General features: G+C 40.0%; 1 protein-coding gene across 2 annotated transcripts in view; it reads right to left on the reverse strand.

The window, feature by feature from the left end:
• Positions 1-18,299, reverse strand: part of exd3 (exonuclease 3'-5' domain containing 3) — a 33,817-nt gene that overhangs the window by 14,907 nt on the left and 611 nt on the right. The window contains exons 1-19 of one of the 2 annotated variants that reach the window (XM_077623131.1): positions 18,049-18,122; positions 17,276-17,335; positions 14,432-14,496; positions 13,428-13,589; positions 13,081-13,266; positions 12,932-12,985; positions 11,429-11,571; positions 11,244-11,350; positions 11,090-11,163; positions 10,835-10,873; positions 10,590-10,756; positions 9,862-10,000; positions 9,160-9,358; positions 8,964-9,073; positions 7,967-8,153; positions 7,728-7,894; positions 6,471-6,695; positions 5,309-5,362; positions 5,081-5,212 (exon numbers count right to left, since the gene is read on the reverse strand). In XM_077623131.1, coding sequence (XP_077479257.1) covers positions 5,081-5,212; positions 5,309-5,362; positions 6,471-6,695; positions 7,728-7,894; positions 7,967-8,153; positions 8,964-9,073; positions 9,160-9,358; positions 9,862-10,000; positions 10,590-10,756; positions 10,835-10,873; positions 11,090-11,163; positions 11,244-11,350; positions 11,429-11,571; positions 12,932-12,985; positions 13,081-13,266; positions 13,428-13,589; positions 14,432-14,496; positions 17,276-17,303 — 2,238 coding nt within the window. In that variant the 5' untranslated portion in view covers positions 17,304-17,335; positions 18,049-18,122. Of the gene's footprint in view, positions 1-5,080; positions 5,213-5,308; positions 5,363-6,470; positions 6,696-7,727; positions 7,895-7,966; positions 8,154-8,963; positions 9,074-9,159; positions 9,359-9,861; positions 10,001-10,589; positions 10,757-10,834; positions 10,874-11,089; positions 11,164-11,243; positions 11,351-11,428; positions 11,572-12,931; positions 12,986-13,080; positions 13,267-13,427; positions 13,590-14,431; positions 14,497-17,275; positions 17,336-18,048; positions 18,123-18,299 lie in introns of those variants that run through there. The other variant, XM_077623133.1, reaches the window with a different exon arrangement.

The following is an 18,299-nucleotide window of genomic DNA, read 5'->3' on the forward strand; positions in this document are numbered from 1 at the left end:
CAGGAATGCGCAGCTCTGCCCCGTTGAAAGCCTCAACGCCAGCCAGCAAAACGCACGCACCAACACACACCAGCACATGTCCAATGATTCATGCGGCAGCACCAATTTTTTTCTGCAGGGAAGTGTTTTATGTAAATGGCATTTGAATTATTTGCATTCATTTTCCTCTCTGGTTGTTTTCCACTTAGACCCCCCATTTCTTCCCTTATCATTTAGCCTCATCATACACTTACATGCCTGTTGTCGCAAGACCACCCACCAACAAAAACTCATCGAGATTGGCAGAAACGCACAGCCTCAAATATCTTAAACATGTACGTCAACAAGGGCTGGCTCTAGAGGTGACTGTGTAGTTCCCTTCAAAAAAAAAGCACCTTCTCTCTTCTTACCTGGAACTCAATACCAATTAACTTACATTAACTCTCGTCTCTGAACCTATTGGCCAATCATCTTAAAACCTGGCTATCAGATGAACAAATTTGCGATCACAACGCTGTCTAAAACTGCGCTACGTATGCGTACATGTGTCTAGTATGTGTCATCGTTTATCTTCAACCTACACAAGGGACTAAAGATGGGAAATTAACCCCTGGCTACATAATTACATATATATTATTAAATAAATCAAATTCTAACTAAAAAGTGGGCGGCCCGGCGGTTGAGTGGGTGCTGGGGTTCGGCTCTGGGGTCGAGGGTCCGATCCCAGCTGAGTCCCCTCATTGTGTAGAGTCTGCATTTTCACCCTGGGCTTATGTGGGTTTTCTCCGGGTACTCCGGTTTCTTCCCACGTTCCAAAAACGAGCAGGGTCGGCCGGTTGAACACTCTAAATTGCCCCCTTTGTGTGAGTGTGACCCTGAATGGCCGTCTGTAGTTGTGCAGGACTGCTAGTGAGCAACACGAAAAGCAATACGACAAAACACACCTGCTCATCCGAGGAGGCCACGCGTGAACGGATGTTCACCTTGATGCGGGGCGGACAGTAGCTACGTAAAAGGGACTTTTTGTTTATCAGTCAGCGTGTGTGGAAAACAAGGGAAATTATGCATCACTTCCTACAATTGCCGTTTAGAGGAAAAGCCCTGTTTAGGCCCTCTCCTCTCTTCCTTGATCTAAAACTCCTGCCTCCCCTTTCGGTCCCGTCCATAACCGTTCTGCCTTAATGGTAGCGGGCTCCCTGGGCCGGTGGCGATCCCCCCCACTTCCCAGCCCTACCTCCGGTTCACCTCGTCATTACATCTCTCTCCTTCAGCGCCTCCCGCCAGCCTTTTCTGATTCTCTCAGGCTTGGTGACAGGAAGCAGCTTGGCTCCCAGACAATGGAACACATCAAAACCCACCACCAGCCTCACCAACTTGGCGCACACACACGTACGTATACACAAACGGAGCAAGACAAACAGGACATTCCAGCTGCCGGCTGCACCGGATTCCTCGCTTCGGCCTAACTGAAACGGAGAGTGAGAATCTAAGGGTGGGAGAGGAGAAGTGGCTTGGGAGGCCAGGGGAAGATGGGGTCAGATGGGGCAAAATCAAAAAAGATAATGGCGGCCAGTCTCCTGGAAGAGTAGATTTGAACGCCAGGGAGCAAAGGATTGCCTCTGCTTTTTGTACGATGAAGCGTGAGAGGCTTCTATGTCAATCAAGCGGAACACAATCAGACTTAAAATCAAGAGAGAACTCGTTCCTCGATGAAAGACAAACAATGACGGAATAGTACACTCGAGCGTCGCATGTTGAAAGTCGTCAGACTCCGTGCGCATCTAAGCGTGAGGTTTAAAAATAATATTTGATTTGGACAGGGCTTATTCTTGTCAAGGACTAAAGATGGAAATTAGCCCTCGGCTACAATCTTACATATTTAACTATATATGTTCATTAACATGAATATAAATATGTTCATTGATACGTGCTGTCCCCTTATTAAATAAATCAAAAATTTTACATGAGAAATAACTTTAGGGCATGAATATAAAGAGACAACAATTATATCATGTCACAATCAATAAAGAATCTATATTGATGAATTTTTATACATTATATGCGCTCCATTTTAATAAGACCATCCAAATGTATTATGCTCTGATATATGTCAGATGAAGAAAATAAGAAAATAAGCACTTTCTCAAGCCCTGAGCGAGCATGTGTAATAGGAGACGTCAAGTGTTCACCACACACAGTGGGAAATATTTGGGATGGTTTCCTCGGAATGTTTTGGCCTGCCTATGGAATGACACCCCCAACCCCTTACCCCTCCCCTTTTGAAACATCTACCTCTTTTTTTTTCTTCCTATTGCTTCCTGTTATCTCGTGAGGACGAGGGCAGTGGGACACTCGTAATACCTAAAGATAATATAAATACAAAAATCTAAATCGTATGTTGGTGATGTTCCAAATTTTTCAAATCGCAGGCCTATCCTTTTTGTGGATGAATGTATAATTTGGCACCATGATGATGTCATATGAAGTCATCTGTTTATCAGTCATCAGTTCTGAAATGGAGGGTTTCATTCCCGGTGTGCTCCCGGTGTGGAGCTTGCGTGGGTTTTCTCTGGGTACTTTGGGTTCCTTCCCACATCAGCAGAACATGGATGATAGTCTAGTTCAAGGGTGTCAGACTCGGGTTGGTTCGCGGACCGCTTTAACGTCAACTTGATTTCACGTGGGCCGGACCATTTTAGATATAATATTTAGATTTTTTTTTATAAATGGATTAAAAGAACTGGATTAAAAGCCCTGAATATTCCGTTTTTTATAGATCTAAAACTATGTTTATTTGAGCTTTTTTTAAATATATTTTTAGATTTTACAAAATGATTTTTGAACTAAAAACACAGAAAAAATTGATTAAAAAATTACAATTATTGGTTAAAAGGGGGAAAAATCAGGAAATTTAATATACATCTATACTCTTCATTTTAATTTGATCCTAAAACAGAAAGTCGGCACTCATGATTGACTTTCCCGGGCCACACAAAATGATGCGGCGGGCCAGATCTGGCCCCCGGGCCGCCACTTTGACACAAGTGGTCTAGTTGAACACCCTAAATTGTCCCGAAGTACGAGTTGTTTGTCTCATTGTACCCTGCAATTGGCTGAAAACAATTCAGGATGTTCCCCCACCTAATTGCCCATAGTTGGCTGGGATAGGCTCCAGCACCCCCTGAGCCTTGTGAGTATAAGCGGACCAGCGAATGGACAAAAAAAATCCTGCACCTCACTTGGTTAGGAAAAAAAAGACAAAATATGAAGAACGATTGGCCAATTGACATGCGCAGACTATGAGGAGTCTCTTAAAACATGTTGAAACCTTTCACATTCCTTGTGATTTTCAGCCCACAGCTTTTTTTTGCAGATTAAAGGAAGGGCAACTGGCCTCTCTGCCTCATCTTTTTCCTGTCATGGCATCTTCTTTACGCACGCTATCATAGCCTTGGAGGCAATGATCAGTAAAGCTTCTCCCTTCATCATAACAAATCAGCCATATTTCTTTTCTCTTAATCCTCCTCATTGACTTTCACTGGTCTTCTGTTGCTTTTTCCCTCCCCGTCATCACCTCTGTTCCCACTTCTCACCCCTCTCCGCCTCCCTCCCTCCCTCCCCCTTTTCCTCTCGCTAACCTCAGCATAGGTCCGACCCCTCCCTTTCGCGGTGTGGCAGTTCCTGTTGCTCTTGTTTTCACTTCCCGAGCAGTCTGGTGCGTGGGAACTAACGTCGCTGGGGCAGCGCTGCCTATGGCTGACTCAATTCCTGTCTCTGTCTGTGTGTGCATGTGTGCATGTATGTGTGTGTGTGTGTTTGCAAGTTTAGGATTTTGTGGGCGTGAGCATCTTCCGCTACATATATTTGCCGGGCAAGTGTCTATCTATCTCGCAAGCAATCTGTGCAAAGCAATTTCTAGTATGCCCTCCAAATATGTGTGGTCTATTCATGCACGCAAACAGCAAGCATTTCCCAGGCACAAACTCTTAAATCTCCTTTTCTGTGCTTTCTTGCTTTTCCCTCCACATAACATTTAAGCAGCGATGTGCACTCAGGAATGGAGAAGCCCGGCAGAATATAACTGATCCAGCATTTTTCAATCCGATAAGCGAGCATTATATTTAGTCATCTTACCGTATTTTCTCGCATATAAGCCGCCTCCGCGTATAAGCTGTACACTTAAAATTGCCTTGAAATCGTTGAATTTTACAATTTAAGACGCCCCCTGATTCACAATTTTCCCCTCCATGTTCATGGTTTTAATAGGGAGTGCAAAAGTGTTACTTTGAAGGGAAAATCTTAAGAAAAATCATCGCACATGCTATTTCTGAGATACTGTATGAATCAAATGTATCATCTGCTGGATTTCCTAAAAGGTGCTGCCAAATTTCAATCATTCATAGACGTCAAAATAATTTTTTTAACCATTTTATCTGTTTATCTTTTCTTTATTTTGAAATAAATGACCATATAGGCCCCCTTGTCTTGCGTTATGGCGTTTCGTATTTGTCACTTTGCGGTTTCGTGCATGTCAAGTCTAATTTGTGCGCATATAAGCCGCACCCTCGATTCATTCATCATTTTTTTGAGCGACAAATACAGTGCATACGGTAATTGTGTTTGAAGTCTTTTGCTATATTACGAAATACGGTATTTTTTTGTTTAAGACAAGCACAATAATAGGATATCATTTTTTTTCATTACCACACATGGCAAAGACAACACACAATTTTCAAAAGAGCCACAAATATATGGCCATAAAGTAGATCAACTCAATGACATTGTACCCTCGCAAGTATCCTTTAACTCATTTATCACCAATTTATGTATCAGTGTGTAGTTATTCTGCATTGGAAGCAATTAGAAAAAACAGGCTACAACAGTAGAAAATATGAACCCCACTAATACACAATTGCACTGGTTGCAATTGTAGTGCAAAAATTACACAAAGCTCATTTTATGGTATGTCATTTGGTATGCCTATTATTATTTATGTGTGCACTTTATGGTGAATCTCAGTGCTTGTGTAATGGCAATAAAAGCATTCGATTCAATTCGATGGTAAAAATATGAAAAGGAAAAGCCCGAGCGTTTTTCCTACCTGGCAGCGGCTAAATATATCACGAGGAGTTAGCCGGACGTTGAAGTGTTTGAGCACCCGGACAGCTTGCTCCCTGGCTTTTTCCGAGCAGTCCAGGGACAGACAGCGACCTTCGCCCACCTGGGACCTCAACTGGGAATGTGCAAACGCCGACATCAATCAATCCAATTAAACAGAGAGCATTCATATACAATCATTATTCAATACAATTTAGAATGGCTTTCTTACAGTTTGGTATGGTTGTCCACAGGTGAGTATAATACGATACTCGTCTTGGGCTAACTGGAAAAAAAGAAGACAGAATTGAACAATCAGGAACAGATTTTTTTGTTGACAATTTTGGTTTCGTATGTAAAGCAATGAAACGTCAATTATTCAGCAGCTGTGACGGTAAAATAACGTCGGAGATGTGCTGTTGTGTAGGTCGGGGTGTCGTGGACAAATTGAACTTTAGCCTGTGTGATGTCATCCCAAGATTTTGGAACTCATCTGTCACTCGCATTGAACTCCACCGTTTGCATAAAAGGTGGAAAAAGTTTGGGAGTGATTTATTATGGTCACAAAAAAAACTTTTTTTCCTCATATAACAGATATAATGTATATTGTACATATAATTATGTTGTTGCCTATTTTACACTTATATGTATAATGCTTGGTTTCTGATAAAATAAAAAAACTGGCCTCCAAAAATGCAACTTACGTTTTTTTATTTATCAGCAACCAAGAACAAACGTGTAAAATAGTCACCTCTTACTGCTACATTAATTTTTGATAACTAAAGCCTAAAAAAAACATTAAGCGGTGTCAGACTCGGGTTGGTTCGCCGGCCGCGTTAACGTCAACTCGATTTCACGTGGGCCGGACCATTTCAGACATAATATTTAGATTTTTTTTTAATAAATGGATTAAAAGAACTGGATTAAAAGCCCTGAATATTCTGTTTTTTATAAATCTAAAACAATGTTTATTTTAGCTTTTTTTTTTTTTATTTATATTTTTAGATTTTACAAAATGATTTTTGAACTAAAAACACAGAAAAATGGATTAAAAAATGACAATGATTGATTTAAAAGGGGGAAAATCAGGAAATTGAATATAAATCTATACTCTTCATTTTAATTTGATCCTAAAACAGAAAGTCGGCACTCATGATTTACTTTCCCGGGCCACACAAAATGATGCGGCGGGCCAGATTTGCCCCCCAGGCCGCCACTTTGACGCGTGCATTAAGCTGTTAGGAGTGAGTGAAAAAAAATTAAAAATGATTGGATAGCCTACCCTCACATGACCAACTATACCAATTCAAATGTAAAATAATGTCAGAAGAAACAAAACTTGTAGAACTATCGGTACACATAAGAGCATGTTGCTCCATTTACCACTAGCGTACCTTTGCGGCTACTCTGTGATCGTCCGTGTTCTCCAAGATGACCACGTCGACTCCTAAACAACGCAAATACCTCCCGAGGCCTTGCAGCATGTTGTCGCACACCACCCGCAAGTCCTGGGGGGCCAGAGGAGGCGGAGGGGGGTCTTGGGGGGTATTCTCGCCACACAGGCGGCCTTTCTCAGTGTCAGAGCAAGGGGGACTGACCCATTGAGCCCCCTGACATTCCTAAATGGACAGAGACAATAATGCCATACTTAAGTGATCCCCACAGGAGGATTTTCTATTCACTGGCAGAAGAAAGCTGGAAGGTCAAAGCACAGGGTGAGCTATACAAGCACCACCCCCGGCGCTGCGAGAGTGTCTTGGTCAAACACGCATTGTTCTCACCCGCAGGTTTGATACAACAAGCCCGATTCTTTACCCGGGATCCTTCCATTTTGTGTCACTCGCCAGCGGAGGGGGGGGATAGACTTGTTTCAAAGAAATCCAATTCATTAGAGTCTTTGGATTCAATTCGTCTTGATTAATCTCATTTAAGTATTTGGGGTGGGGGGGATAAAAAAAAACGACACTTTCTTATTTGAAAAGATATTGCGGGGTGACTGAATCAAATAATGGAAGGTGCCATTTTGGGGACAAAGATGTAGAACAATAAGAAAAAGACGTTTGCATAAAGTGCACATCTTTCTTCTGGTAAAGCGATGTTATTTCTTTTTTGACCTCGTAATAATCGTTGAAATTTCCGGCCTGAATAATTATACAAATAGTGACACTTTTCAATTGATTTGTTTGTGGGGACTTCCCCCTAATGCAGGGGTCGGGAACCTTTTTGACGAAGAGAGCCACAAACAATTCATATTTTCAAATGTTATTCCTTGTGAGCCATACTAGGAATTTAAAAGTCAAAATACATACATGTAAACGAGTGCCTTTTCAATTTTTTTTGTAATTTCACCACTTTTAAAGTGGAAAAACCTGAATATTTTTTAAAAGATTCTTATGCTGTTGCTAATCAATGAGAGGGTGCATTCCAGAAGAGTCTACTGCAAAAAAATGAAGATTAAAGCAGTTCTAAATGTAATATCTCAGTTCTGTCAACAACGATTCCCATATTTTAGCTCAGAGGTTAGCAAAGAGCCAGATGCACCCATCAAAAGAGCCACATGTGGCTCCCGAGCCATAGGTTCCCTACCCCTGCCCTAATGCAATGAGTGCCATTGAAAACATGTTCAAATTAAAAAAGATGAATAAACGAACCTCTTTCAGGCCAGTGTGTTTAAACTTCTGATTTTTTGGATGCTTCTCCTTTGGAACTCTGTTCTTCTCATCTTGTCTTAACGAGCGCAGATCGCTCGGAAGCCCAAAGTCGGTCGGGTTCAAAGAGAGCGCCGAATAGACATCCAATAAACAGTAAGCGTCGGTCACTGAAATACAGAAATGACACGTATCGAGCGGGTATTTAGGCAAAACGCTGACCGTCGCTCATTGTGACTTACCCGCATATCGGATTTGGCTCAGACGCAAAGGCCGCCTCTCCCAATTGGACATTTGCTCGGTCTTGTCCAGGGCCTTTCCGAGGACCTGTTGGACCAACAGACTGAGGCCTTTCTCAGACGAGTCCTCTCCCACCAGCACCTCCCTTGGGCCACGCTGGGCAGTGTTCACTTTACGACTACACTGGATCTAAACAGACCAAATTTGAGAAACTTTTAGACATTTTTGTTCATTTACATATTGTTTATCAACCTACACATTTGCACCTCATAATCTGCTATCTACATGCAGGATCTAAAGTCAATCGAAACCCCCCTTCAAACTATCAGATTGTACTTTTACTCTATACTTTTTTCAAAAATGACACAGAATAGGTGTCAATGGCAAATTGTTTCATTTTGGGTATACCGTGTGTTATATATCATTAACTCACGTGTCAAAGTGGCGGCCCGGGGGCCAAATCTGGCCCGCCGCATCATTTTGTGTGGTACGGGAAAGTAAATCATGAGTGCTGACTTTCTGTTTTAGGATCAAATTAAAATGAAGAGTATAGATGTATATTACATTTCCTGATTTTCCCCCTTTTAAATCAATAATTGTCATTTTTTAAATCATTTTTTTCTGTGTTTTTAGTTCAAAAATCTACTTTTAATCCATTTATTTAAAAAAATCTAAATATTATATCTAAAATGGTCCAGCCCAAGTGAAATCAAGTTGACGTTAAAGCGGCCCGCCAACCAACCCGAGTCTGACACCCCTGCATTAACTGATCAAAAATGTGAAGTTCCAGAAATTGCAGCAATAACATACATTTTTTTAATTGCAGAAAAGAAGCATTACTGCTCTGATCTGGCATTTTTATCCATTTTGTTCTATTCACCAAGTCTCCTGTGCATCCTGATGCTCCAATTGAAAATGTATACACATTTTCAACTCATTTGCCTGAACTAAACCTAATTTAAGATGTAGAAAATCCTATTCACACCACAATAACATTACCTTTCGGTGTACGTAAAGAAGATCCAGCATCCCGTCTCTTTTCAATGGCTCCTCCACTAATTGAGGCCAGTTGGGCACGAGACATTTGAGATCTCCGGCCATGCCGTAACCTGGAAGCAAAGCATAAGTGTTAGAAATAGACGCGCTGAGGTTTCATTGAAAAGCTTTTTTTTAATTGGTCAAGCCTGCTGCTTACCCACTTTGAGGACATTCTGTCGAGAGAATAAACTTCTAATGAATGCAATTGTCTCTGGATGTTGACAAAATCCATTTGCGCACAGATCTAATAAGAAAACTCTGTCAAAAGTAGCGAGCTGTATCAGGGCAACCTTTTGTGAAGAAACACATCCGAACGTGGGTTGCCACTCCATATCAACTCCCACGACAGAGCCATCCTAGAAAAACAATGTTTATTATTTTTTTATTATGTAAATCAAGGGTGGTTTGCAGGCCGCTTTAACGTCAACTTCATTTCACACGGGCCGGACCATTTTAGATATAATATTTAGAATTGTTTTGTTATAAATGGATTAAAAGAACTGGATTAAAAGCCCTGAATATTCATTTTTTTAATAGATCTAAAACAATGTTTATTTGAGCTTTTTTGAATATATTTTTAGATTTTACAAAATGATTTTTGAACTAAAAACACAGAAAAATGGATTAAAAAATTACTATTATTGATTTATAAGGGGGAAATCAGGAAATTTAATATACATCTATAATCTTCATTTTAATTTGATCCTAAAACAGAAAGTCGGTACTCATGATTTACTTTCCCGGGCTACAAAAAATGATGCGGCGGGCCAGATTTGGCCCCTGGGCCGTCACTTTGACACATGTGATGTAAATGATGAGACCGTACTGAATTTTCAGTCCCATGTTTTTCCGTCCTCACCTTGAGGAGAAGGTCACGACAACTTTGAAGCGCTTCTGGGGTGTCCACGTGTTGAACATTTTCTTGGGTGAGAGGTACCTGGTAAAATTTCCGACAATGAGCCTCAGATGGCACCCATTCCTCGTCGCGTGGGAAATTGCTTGGGTATATGAGGAGACGGGAAATAACGTCAAAATTGTGGAATCTTCGCAAAAACTCACATTAGTCATAGGGTTGCTCTAACAGTTTGTCATCTATAAAGGAGCCATTGTGAATACTGTAAAATGGGTTTGTTGATACATTTCTTATTTCTTTGGGTTGTGTAATTCAGCTCAAAGACATTTGATTCAAGCGGATTGTGAGAAAATGCTAATGTGGTCAACCGAGATGAGAGTGAAACTATTCCTCTTTACAAAATTGGTTCCGTATGATCTCACCACAATTTGCGTAACAGGCACAGAAATGCCTCCCCGCAACCAAATTTCCCATTCAGATCAATCATGTTTGGGATCATTTGTTACAAACATCTTTAAATATTCACAAAAACTAAAAGGCCATGTTTTTGCGTCTTTGGTAGGTAAAATTTGTAATTTCCTGCTGTTATTTTCGGTGGACAATATGGGGAATGTTATCGCTCTGCATTCAAAATTAAAGACAAAATCCTGAATAGTACAAAACGATGTTATAAGTGCTAAAATGTTGACTAAAGATTAGGACCACAGGATTTCCAAACACCTTGGCTGACTTACATTAACTCTGGTGATAAATTCTGCTGGGCATTCCAGACCGCAGAAGGTAGTCTGTGCATTGGAAGGTTGTATCTCAGTGACCATTGAGCAGCTTGTTCAGGTCCACCGTGGTACAGCAACATCTCCACCAATAGGATTTGGAGCTCCAGGTCATCCGCCAGTACGGTCTTAAAAAGAAACAAAAAAAAAACTCTATTACTCGTAGGAACAGAATACAGACAAACCTAATTCCGAAGAGCAATTACCTGAATGTGATCGCTCCAGTTCTCATCTGTCATGCTTTTCTAAAAAAATATATATAAAAAAGACTGGGTCAAAGTGCTTAGATTGCCTGATTGTAGGAATAAAATGACTTCACACTGTAAAATAATCTCCTGAAAGTTAAAGACAAATGGAACGTGCTTTACATTTAAATGAAACTTGTCGACTAATAGGAAGCAAAATACTGGACCAAAAATGTTTGGAATTTGCAAATGCGTTGATGAAAACAGAATGCTTACGTTGACAAATCTTTTGAACATGAGGAACCGGAGCGTATTCATTCTCCTCCTGCGCAGGGCGTTGGGACACGAGCCTGCGTCGACGAGGAGAAAATTGTCTGGTGATTACGGACGTGTGCCCGCCTGAGCAGAACGTGCGTGGTCACGCACGCACTTTGGTCAATGTCGAATTTCTCCGCCAGCCGGAAGACGTGTTTGCTCAGCATTTTGGGTTGGGTCTGAACCAGACTCTGTTTGGACATGGAAAGGTGAGGAAAGCGCCTGGGGAAACAGACAAATAAATGATCACCTTTTGTCTGCAATTTGCCTTTTTGTGGGATTTGAAAATCCACACCCTACTTGCTCATCATGTCTTTGACGGAGAAGTTGGGGTGGCACCAGGAATCAAGGAGAGTGACCAGTTGTTGTTGTAGGAGAGCATGTCCCGTGACAAAGCTTTCTGCTAAGGACAATTTGTCCTGAAAGATGAGCGGGATGCATACCTGCAGATGAGGAGAAGGTTACGTGATAGACATTAGCTTGAAAACCACCACTTATTTCTCGATTACTATTTATTTATCATTACTGTATATTGATATTCAATGTGTTTGTTTGCTGTTGAGTCAATGGACTCAACGTCTCCAAAACCATGGAACTCATCCTGGACTTTAGATAGAACAAGGCCGCTCCGCTCTGCTGATTTCACTTGGACTACAGTGGTACCTCTACATACGAGCAGCTCTACCTACGAGATGCTCCAGATACGAGGAAAATTCCGAGCAAATAATTCGCTCTAGATACGAGAACAATTTTGAGATGCGACCAAGCCAGGTGGCCATGACATGAGAGGCTGTTTATCATTGTAGCGCACCGTCTTTTTTTGCCACATCTCTTTCGTGTATAACGGATCTCTACAAGCACAGAACACGAGTTTCTCCTACACATGGACCAGAAAACGCACAACGTGCATGTGCGGGCAAAAAGAGGGCTTTCTGGGTAATGAAGTATATTCGTGCACACAACACCGATAGCCAATGGCACCCTTTCTCAGAATAAAATTTCATTGTCCACAATCAATACGTGGGTAGGCTGAGCTGTTGCGTTTTTCCTTCCTTAGCCTTTTAGTTCCCGCAATCGCTCATTCAAGACTACTTCTCGTTGGCAAGTGGTCGTGTGTTATCCTATTGTGAGGACATTTGTGTGCATCATTTTGGGAATATTTTGAAGGGAATACAACAGCAAACAGCCCATCAATAGTGAACGTGAGGGTGGAGGCGTGGCAAACTGCTAACCCGCAGAACAAAGATTAAAAACAAAAACAAAATTAGAATTCAGTTTTGTGTAAAGTTACATTAAATGTATGTTTGAGTGTCTGTATATATTAATCCAAGTTAACTTAAATTTGTTTGTTCGGTTACGAGTGCGTTGCCGTGGATAAAGTCCCCCCGTTTCAATGGGAAACGTTCGCTCGAGTTACGAGAAGATCGACATACGAGCTCAGTCCCGGAACGAATTAAGATCGTATGTAGAGGTACCACTGTACTTATTTATTTGTTTCTTATTCACTGATGATTTATTTGTCTATTTGTTGTTATTTTTGCACTACGGGGTGAAAGCTTTAAATCTCATTATACTTGTATAATTACAATTCAATTCAATATCTGCAGAGGAAACTCAACCATGCAAAATTGGGCAAAAAGTGAGTGCAATTACTCTGCAAGTGTGAAACCCAATATTTGCTCATTTTGGAAAATGAAAACAGCAGCCTTAACAGCCATAGAAAGTGAGCCCCCCAAAAAATGATTTGTGCCTTAAAATCTGTGGTTTGAACGTAGCCTGGTTTCATTTCAAAAAGTGACTGACCTCCTCCATATATAGTTCATTCTGCAAATTCAGCTTCATACTGAACACTGCTGCCTGCAGGACACAAGAAGGATGAATTGTCAATCAAGTATAGTTCTAAGTTAGCAATGGTTGAGAGAAGAAGTCAAGTATCAACGTGCTGCACTCACCGCTTTGTAGCATTTGAGGCCCAGCAGCTTCGTAATGTGCAGTCGCTGGGTATCTGGATCCAGGGTGGTCAATTGGTAGATCTGTATGATACCGTCCACAAAGTTGGTCTGAGCGTCGTTGAGTAGGAGAAGAGCACGATGCTTGAGGGCAGTCGCTTTCTTCTCTGGAATTGAAGTCAATGTAACCTGTGACAGGAGTTTATAGGTATAAATACTACATTGAAATATGAACCATCTCAAATCAAGCTTGTCTTATTGAATTTTTCAAAATGTTCTTCTGAAAATAATAATAAAGCCTCGGAAGGTAAATGAAAAGAAATAAGAGTTAGAAGTGGAATCTCATTGACCTGAGGATGTTCTTGAAGCCATTTCTGGAATTCCTTAAATATGAGTGGTGCAAAGGATGGGCCCCGAACCTTCTGTTGCGTTGGATAGCATTCTAGGGTCGTTAGCAAGGTGTCCAGGGGGTCATCCAGCTTGGAAAATCCCTCCTGAGCTTCCAAATGGAGCTGTGGGGAAAAGAAATATAACACGATGGAAGGAAGTGGGAGACGTCCAGACAGGTACGAGAGGAAGATGCATTTTTGATTTCAAGATCAAAACCACGCCGACATTAAGCTTATTTTGGGGCATCACACCCGAGGTAACAAAATATAATGTTGTCAAAATCTGGACTTTGACAAAAAAAAAAGTGCTGCGCACATTGATGTGATGCAACAGTAGTCATTAATAATAAAAAGAAAAAAACTATATATACATTATAACATGTCACTTTAAAAATGTAAACATTACCTATGATGAAGATGGAAATCATTAATATTGCATTGCATCCTATGGGAATACGTACCGGACGTCAGATTAGTCAAGAGAAACTGCACTTTTTTAGCATATAGCCAATAGAAACACACTCATGGTGTTAAGGAAGACGCATAAACGGCCCTTACTTAAGATTGCAAACTTTGGCTTTCCAAACTCTCTTCAGGAGAAAATAATATCTGTGTGAGAATGTCTGCTGCTGCCTCCTAATTTGCCCAACAGATGTCATTCACTCAATATCCTCCTCACACAGATCTCAAGTTCATTCAGTCCAAATTCCTTCCTTCCTACTGACAGCCACTCTGCTTTCCTCATTAACACACAAACACAATCACACACACACACACACACACAGGGGTGAGCTTCATTTAGGTCCAAGTTCTTCATCACTCTATTGACAGTTTCTTCCTCTTGGTCTGCTCCTTGCAGACAAACTAAACAAAAACGTTTGCAAAAATTTCCTTTTTTTCCTTATACTCTGATATTATCTTTTGTGTATTTAACATACGGGCGAACTGTCAGTCTCTCATCTCACCCTCTGCAGATCGTTTCTGCGCCAGAGTTCATAAAGCTGTATTCTCAGCGCGGCCGGGTCAAGACCTGCAGGGATAACACACACACACACACACATAAGTTGGTGTTTCACTCTCACCTTTCACTTCCTTCAACCTGTCAAGGAGTGAAAACAAACGGTGCTAGCTGATATTCCTGCCTTCTGGAGAAAGCAGATAGCTTTTGAAACATGTTTTAACTGCAAGTACTAATCAATTCAAGGAGATTATTGGAGAAAAATATGTCTTGAATCAAAAAATCATCAGGAGAGACAGCTAATGGATTAAAACTAGTACTGTGCTCTGATTTTTTTTTGCCTTTTCTCTATTTTTCATGACTTTAGAGAACTAACTAATCAGTAAAATCGAGTATATATGCCATGAAATGAGGTAAATGTCAATTACATACAAATGAACTCGATTTATATTTTCACATGTCACTTAAATAAATATCTATATAAAAAAACCACGGTCACATAATTACTTTTCACTAACCTCTACATTTGGATTTGACTAAAACTCCAATTTTTAAATAATTCTAGTTTTCTGATATTCAAACTTTGCTGGTTGACTTTTTGTGATAAAAAAAAACATATTTCCCTTCATCATTATTTTGTGATAATCAGGAATACAACATTTAAGGCAAGGGTGTCAGACTCAGGTTGGTTCGCGGGCTGCTTTAACGTCAAGTTGATTTCATGTGGGCCAAATCATTTTAGATATAATATTTAGATTTTTTTTAAATAAATGGATTAAAAGAACTGGATTAAAATCCCTGAATATTCAGTTTTTTAGAGATCTAAAACAATGTTTATTTTAGCTTTTTTTAAATATATTTTTAGATTTTACAAAATGATTTTTGAACTAAAAACACAGAAAAAATGGATTTAAAAATGACAATTATTGCTTTAAAAGGAAAATCAGGAAATGTAATATACATCTATACTCTTCATTTTAATTTGATCCTAAAACAGAAAGTCGGCACTCATGATTTACTTTCCCGGGCCACACAAAATGATGCGGCGGGCCAGATTTGGCCCCCGGGCCGCCACTTTGACACACGTGATTTAAGGTATAAAAACATATATTTTCCAAGATCCAGCTGTAATGGATTTTGTTCAGAAGAGGCATAGCGAAGAAAACGTGATAAAAAATATTATTTCTTTAACAGGCAGGCCCGAACAACCATTACATGGGAATAACAGCTGGGGGAATCGGGGGTAGAAGACCCCCCCCAACATCAAATCTGCATTCCAAATGAATGTCACGCTCAAAAGGATACGTTAATTGAAGAATATAAAAAATGAGGACATCACAGTTCTAAACATATTGATTTTCTTCCTCTCAGTTTTGCCTGCCTTTGTCTCTTTCTTCGCCATCATACCTGCTCGCTCATTCAACCACCCTTCCTCCTTCCCAGGATTGGTTTTCCTGTCCTGCGCACCCTCCCTGGATTTTGTGTCGGATTTCCCCAGGAAAGGGCTATGCGCGAGTCGTGGCGTAAAAAATAAAAGCCTTCCTGGACAACAGCCTGGGAACGTAGAACCTAGAAAGCCTCCCAACTCCTCTCCGTTCGGACCTTGTGCAAACCGTAAAACCTGTGCGTACATTCCTTCTTGGATGAAATCCATATAATTATTATTCATGTCTGGCTTTTGTTTGAGATGCCCCGTCAGAAAAAGTTCTTACCGATGTTTACTCAGTTGTGCAAACAAGATTATAAATCAAAATAAAGCTACTCTCAAGAATGATTGAAATATTTTTTTCCGCCGTATGGTTGTTATTTTACTTTTTTCGTCTTTACTGCCAGCCATTTGTAGTTATCATTTCCCCCAAGAGGATCATTATGCCCATAAAAAAAATTATATATACAGAGGGCAGAACTGACCTTAAATGGTTGCATTTTACTCCTAAAATTTGAGACGGCAAAAGTCATTTTTTTCCTTCACATGCGTATTTGCGGCCCATATATTTGCCAATTTGTATATTCAAATATATAGTTCTGATGGTTTTGACCAAAATGACTCATAATCCTTTAAAAAAAAAAGAAATCACTCTTGAATGGCTATAAAATTCAATGCACGCGCGGCTCTGTCTGCCCGTTGCCAAGGATCTCCCAAAATAAAAGCAGCGAACAAAGATCAAGTGTTTAAATGGGACATTTGGTGTCACTAGAGCCACCAGACCAGCTTGGATGTGACTTGGCAGAAAGATCCCGGGAGAAGTTGAGCCCCTCTGGAAAGATGCCATGACATTCCTCAACAAGCACTTTTGTATTTGGTGGACGTGCTAGATAAACCTTTCAACAGGTGCCTTTGTCAAGCATCGAGGGGAAGATTAAGAGCACTTGCTGAATTTGAATTGTGATAAAGCAGTGTTTGCATATGAATTACTCCACTAGTTTTTCAGCCTCGAGAGCTTGATTTTAAGCCTTTGTGTAAATACCTATCATACAGAATTACCACAGGTTCTACAATGACTCGCAAAACTAAAATTTGTATTTCAACATCTTAAAAATAAATTTGCATCATTTTTTAACAACGGGAAATTTTCCAGCATCTCTATGAATATATGAATTTGTTTTTTTGCATTACATTGCAAAAGAAAAAAAATGGTGTGAGGTGTCTCCAAGTTATGACATACTTTAATAACCTCGATTTGTAATAAATCTGCATTACTCATCGTATCCTATTACAGAAATAAACCCAGAGTAAATATTAATCATGCACTTCAAGCCTTGACTATAAAGGAAATGCATGTAATCCAACAAGCATGACATTAAGCAAATATGACATGTCAGAATCGTTGTATTGTAATGTGATACAAACCATTTGCATCTGGATTGGGATGACTCATTTCTGTCCAAAAGTTGTTGAATTTCTATCTGTCTGTAAAGAAGATAAATTGTCAGACATGTCCATGTGGCAATAATCATAGGATTACAAAAATTGCAACTTCTTTTTCCTAAAATGAAAGATATTAACTCCAGCACTTCATGATTATAGAGACCATTAATTGAACCCATTTTGCATATGGCAGATCCTTCAGACGGATGTGCCACATGCAAAATGGCGGCCCACACGCGTGGTAATATCGCCCTTTGGGCCAACCCACAATTTTAAATGATCCTCCAACGCCACCTACTGCAATCTGTGCAAACATTAAAATAGTTTCCCACGAAAATGTTACAATTAGCTACCAGTACAATCAATAAACTGAAAGATTTTGAAACACACAAATGTTTGTATTTGCAACACGAAATGTATTGTAAAACCTACCTACGTTTAGTCGAAGGGTTTATAACCGCTTGTGTATTCATAAAAAGCCCATCGCAGCTCATGAGTGCGAGTAAAGAGTGTCAAAATCACATATTAGTGATCCCTTTTTTATTAAAAAGAAAGCTAAACTATTATGAACACAATAATATATCGATCACTCCTGTTTAAGGGACTTAACGGTCATGAAAAAGATGCTGCTTTTTCGAAACTATAACACTGGTCAATAAACATACATACATTCAAAAATACAAAATAGTGTATCGCAGGTTAATAAAATCGTGTTTAAATTAAGATCAGTAAGCAATCACTCGGCGATGTTTTACCTGCAATTCGAAAACAGGACAATGTATTGATCCACGTTCCAAAACCTACTTCCGGGTTCGTCATGCTGGTTCAAAGGTCACATTCACCTGATTGGTTTACGAGTTGAAACTCAAAATACTGAATCTAGAAGTGTTTTTATTTTAAGTTTTTTTTCCCTCCCACCACAAACAGAATTATAGCTAATATTCATTGTTAATAAATGGCGTCCACTTTTGAGATTTCCTGGTTTCTTTTTTTACAGTTCTGCTCA

This window comes from Stigmatopora argus, chromosome 16 (genome assembly GCF_051989625.1).
Source record: "Stigmatopora argus isolate UIUO_Sarg chromosome 16, RoL_Sarg_1.0, whole genome shotgun sequence".
NCBI lineage: Eukaryota > Metazoa > Chordata > Actinopteri > Syngnathiformes > Syngnathidae > Stigmatopora > Stigmatopora argus.